Source organism: Etheostoma spectabile, chromosome 17 (assembly GCF_008692095.1).
Source record: "Etheostoma spectabile isolate EspeVRDwgs_2016 chromosome 17, UIUC_Espe_1.0, whole genome shotgun sequence".
In the NCBI taxonomy this organism is placed as follows: Eukaryota; Metazoa; Chordata; class Actinopteri; order Perciformes; family Percidae; genus Etheostoma; species Etheostoma spectabile.
Window position 1 is genome coordinate 1,973,536 of NC_045749.1, and position 4,927 is coordinate 1,978,462.

Consider the following 4,927-nt stretch of genomic DNA (forward strand, 5'->3'; position numbering starts at 1 on the left):
ATATATATATATATATATATCTTTCTATTGGAATCAGAACGATGCCAGCCCTATTACTGTAACTGTTCTCTTTCGTCTCTGTGCATTGTACTGAACTGACTGTAATCAAATTCTCCAGGGGATAACATGCTAACCTTAACAGCTAAGACCCTGAATCTGGGTCAGCGAATGGACACACACACACACACACACACGTTTGTATACCCTTATGAGGACCCACATTGACATGATGCGTTCCTAAGCCCCTAAGCTTCACAATTGTGTGATTTTGAAAAGGGCTTTTGACACTGTCCTCCCCTGAATAACACTCCTATAAATTGTTTGTTTAAGCAGTAATGACTCATATTTACGTTTAAAAAGATGGCGCCTTCTAGTTGTCGCAGTAGTTTTGACGGGAGAAAAGTGACCAAGTATAAGAGCGCCAACTTCTTGGTAAGGAGACAGATCGGGGTGGTCTTTTACCCAGGAGACTGGGGTTCATGTCCCATGCGAAAATAAAAGTAAACAAAGAACAAACAGATTCATGTCACATTCAGCGTCACATGCGTAACCTTCAAGAAGTGAAGTAACGTCTGATTTGAACCCAAACCATTTATTTCTAAACTTAACTAAGTTGCTTTTGTGCGTAAACCTAACCAACATACGACCGTTTGACAACGTTAATGACATGTTATAAATATTAGGACAGGAAATGCTCCCATGGGACTTATTAGTTCGAGGAATAAACAACTTAAATCATCTTATGGTTTGGAGAACTTGTTGGGTATTTTATTAAATGTGGTTAACAAATTAATTTCACAGCTAAATGTTCAAAGGCACATCAAATGCATGATTTGCATAATTAACGTTTCTATCCCCCCGCCCTCTCTCTTTCTTTGTGTTTCTGCAGGCTGCCGATCTCTCACACCTGTTTTAATCAGATCTGTCTCCCTATGTATCGCACCAGGAAGGAGCTCAAACACAAACTCACCATCGCCATCTCCAACGCTGAGGGCTTTGGCCTGGAGTGACCAGCCTGCACACACACACACACACACACACACACACACACTCTCTGTCACGACTGCCACAGCGCAAATTATGTGGTCGTGGATCAGACTGTAGAGGAAACAAGTTTTTCAATAAGAGCTTTCTAATGTCAAACAATATAATCATGGACTCTAATGCCGTTTGTATTGTTATTTTGGGGTTGGGCTCGTCAATTTGTTGATGTAGAACTTTTTCAATTTGCAGCAGATAAGATGAGAGCTTCCCCGACACAGCAGCTACAAAGGAATATTTTTATTTGCACATTCTCTGTTTGTTCTATTACAAGACAACCCTGGTGAAGACCATTATATTTTGGATGTCACTTAAAAGAAGTTAAGTTATAGTGTCATCCTTCAAAAAACTCAATGAATTTCATAAATGAAGTTTATAAATATTTCTGGTCCCATGCCATTGAAATTATACCAACCAATATTCTCAGAAACCTTGTATCACCAAAAGCGTAAACTTATAATAGGTTGCTGCTTTGCTCAGGTAATTATTATTGTCAATATGACTATTTATTAACCAGATTGCCAGGTATTTGCCATGGATGTACTAAAGACGTAAATACAGCATTCATGGCGGAGCCCTGTTCATTCCTATGAGTTTCTGACCTTCCGGGTTAACCTCCATGTTATGTGGCCGCTGAACATGTGCAGTAGAAAGAGACTTTACATTAATGATTTTGTATTGCTTTTCTCGGCTTGAGGGAAGTTTTTTAACTATAACAATTTGTGGTTTCAAAATTTACAATAGAAAAGAGTCCTAACCAACATAGTTTGTAGTTCAAGGTTCCTGGCAGCAGTTTTACAGACGTCTCTTTTATAAAAGCGGCCTTTTTGGGCCACAGAGCGGCCCATCATTGATAATAAATTTTGGACCTGCTGATCAATGAGCCTTTATTTAATGGCCAAGAATAAACTGAGAGCACGTCTGCATTAAGCCGGTTGAATTGAAAACAGAAAGTTGAACAGAAAATCTTCAAATTACATGGATTAAATTATCACAATATTACATCCTTGTGTGTGAAGTACAGAAAAAAATAGAGAGGGAAGTATTATAATCAAACAATGGACTCCGCAAAAATTTGTGGATATATTTCTGGAGGTCACTAAAGAATGGAGATGTATGGTTTTAATATTATGTTCATTTCGACTTCACGTGGTGTTTGAAATGTATTTTCATGAAGGCATAGGCATGTTTTGTATCATTTAGCTCTGTTTGCAGCACACTGTCAGAAGGATGCTATCATGTGTCATGGGATTTAGATTGTCTTGTGAAGTTTTGTTTTTGTTGTTTTGACATTGCTGCCTGTTTCAATGAACAAAAAGGCTGCAGCACAATTTTTCTTTTAAATGTTGTAATATCACGGCACAGTTGAACCAGAGCTGTTGATTGACAGTTCAGTCTTTTTTTGTTTGTTCTGTTTGAGTGCCATGCAGAAAATGGATATCCAGAAGCAGCAACCCACCCGCTTCTGGATATCCTGTTCTGTTGGTGAATAGTCAGATTAGTTATTTGGGTATTGAGATGTTTCCAACAAGTCCTCCACACATACTAAAATAGAGCGACTGAGCGCATTGAAGTCCCACCCCCCACGGAGGGGAAAAGAACTTGCTGCTCAGACTTGATCCGATGTTAGTTGTGTTAGCCCAACTTAACCCTCATGTTGTCCTCGGGTCAAATTTGACCCGTTTTGAGTTTTTTTATCTCAAAGAATGGGCCTTCAAAAAAACATTAAATAAGTGACAAAAATGTTGGGAAAAGCGATTAATAATGTTGAAATTTTTTATTTATTTTTTCATGGTCGACCGGAAGACAACACAAGGGTTAAAGACATGTACTGTAGATGAGCTAAAACTGACATTTGAATATTTGACTTGGTTACAAAATGCGGGCTGCAAACGTACCGTCAGACATAACGATACCTTAGTGTCAGGATCCCAACTTCTCTCTGCTGATTCCTCATGTCTGTATCCACTTTTGTCTTCATAACAGCTCAGCATTTTGGGTCAGCAGGTTATAAAAACTTAACTTAAGTGTTCTTTACATTGTTGGTAGTGAATATCACCACACAGCAGCTTTTAGGCATTTTCCTGCTGTTTGCTAGCAAACAAAATTGACAAGGAAGAAACCTTTACGCAACAGTAAGTGGAGAGATGGGTGTGGCTTTTACAGTATGACGCAGTGCGTCTCTATAGGACATTTATTTCCACACACTGATCAGGGCTGCACAATTAATTGCAATTTTATCAAAATTGCAGTATGGACTAGTGCAATATCCAAATCGAGGGGGAGGGGTAATATTTGTTAAACGCAAAATATTTGTCAAACCATTCTCAATGAAGTATTGTGGTGCTGCAGAGACGTACCTGTCTACAAATCCTATCCTACAGACTAAAGAACAACTCTTTGTTTGGAACAGATCCCGATCCTAATAATTTCTTTTCATTGTTACATTTTTCAATTAAAATGAGAATGAAACTGAAATGATGATTCCCTCCAATATTGTGAATCATATCCCATTTGCAATATCCGTGAAAATAATCACAATTAGATATTTTCCCCATAGCTTGCAGCCCTATCCTCTGACACGACCCGCACAAGCGTTTTCGGCCCTTACATCTTAACCAGGAAACGGAACGGTAAAACAGGAAAAAGAATGACGTTGCTAAATCGCCATGTGACATTTGCATTCTGTGTGAATGTAGTTATGACTAAAACAACTGTTCAAAAATATAATGAAGTGCAAATTATTTACAGGCAAAAAACATAAGGACTAAAGACCAACTGGTCGCAAACCCATAGGTTTACCAAGCAACAGTCAATCTGATCTGGGTCACTCTCTGAGCATCTATAGGGTCTGAGAAGCTCCTTCTACAACAGTGGACCTGCTCTTCACGCCTCATTCACATCCCGAGTCAGAATTATCGTTAAAAGAAACCTCTGACTGGGAAAAAGATCAGCGTCCGTGTGCTGAATACAAAAAGGACACATTGTAGGCTTTGAAATGGGAGATGATGTAAGAGGACACCTAGGATAACATGTCAGAAAAGTAGTTTTTGTGAGATGAGTGTTGTTTGTAAATGGGACCAAACTGTGTCAGGTTATACAGTGGGATGGAAGTAAAGACCTGGTCAAAAATCTCTTTGAAAATAGTTCAAATTGATTCTAAGCATTTGGTGAGATGTAATTATTTTCACTTGTCAGATCTTTGAAAAGTAGAGAAAGGTAATGTATTTTTTGTGTTTTTTGGTATAATTATTTAACAATTATAAACCTTAAGGATCATCAGTATCTGTTAAATGTTGTGTACACTTGTGTTGGGTTTTAACCCGAGTAGCAACAGTGTGTAATGCCTCGCTGTCCTCAGTTACCGTTACGTATTGTGCTTCTCTGCTGCCCGAGTCTTATATAACGTGCTGTATGTACTGCTAACTGTATCTACGGTAAAAGCTGACGAGGGGTCCTCACTCTCTGTAAAAAATATTTGCTGACTGCTTGTTTTTGTTAGAGACACCTCACATCTTAACACTCATGTGGTCCTCGGGTAAAATTGACCTGTTTTCCTATATCGATGTTCCTTTTAACCCTTGTGATGTCTTCCCGTCAAAATTGAAAATCAGCACTTTTGTTGATGCTTTTTTATCAATGTTTTTAACTTATTCTTATGTTTTTATTCATTTTATCAACATTTTTGACGTTTTTCTTCAATGTTTGTCACTTTTTTTGACGTTTTCAACACTATGTATCGCTAACTTATTAACTTAATTTTGAAGTTATTTTTGGAATTCATGGTCAAACCTCATTTATAGGAAATTATACCTAATGTTTGAGTTCGAAAAGCCGAAATTAGGAATTATTGAGACTAAAATTAAAGGAATGGATGTTGATGGAT

At 37.9% G+C, this 4,927-nt stretch overlaps 1 protein-coding gene across 1 annotated transcript in view; it reads left to right on the forward strand.

The window, feature by feature from the left end:
• hectd2 (HECT domain containing 2) overlaps window positions 1–4,508 on the forward strand; it is a 62,047-nt gene extending 57,539 nt beyond the window's left edge. The window contains 1 exon segment of the mRNA XM_032541664.1: window positions 890–4,508. Coding sequence (XP_032397555.1) covers window positions 890–1,010 — 121 coding nt within the window. The 3' untranslated portion in view covers window positions 1,011–4,508.
• The last annotated feature ends 419 nt before the right edge of the window (window positions 4,509–4,927 follow it).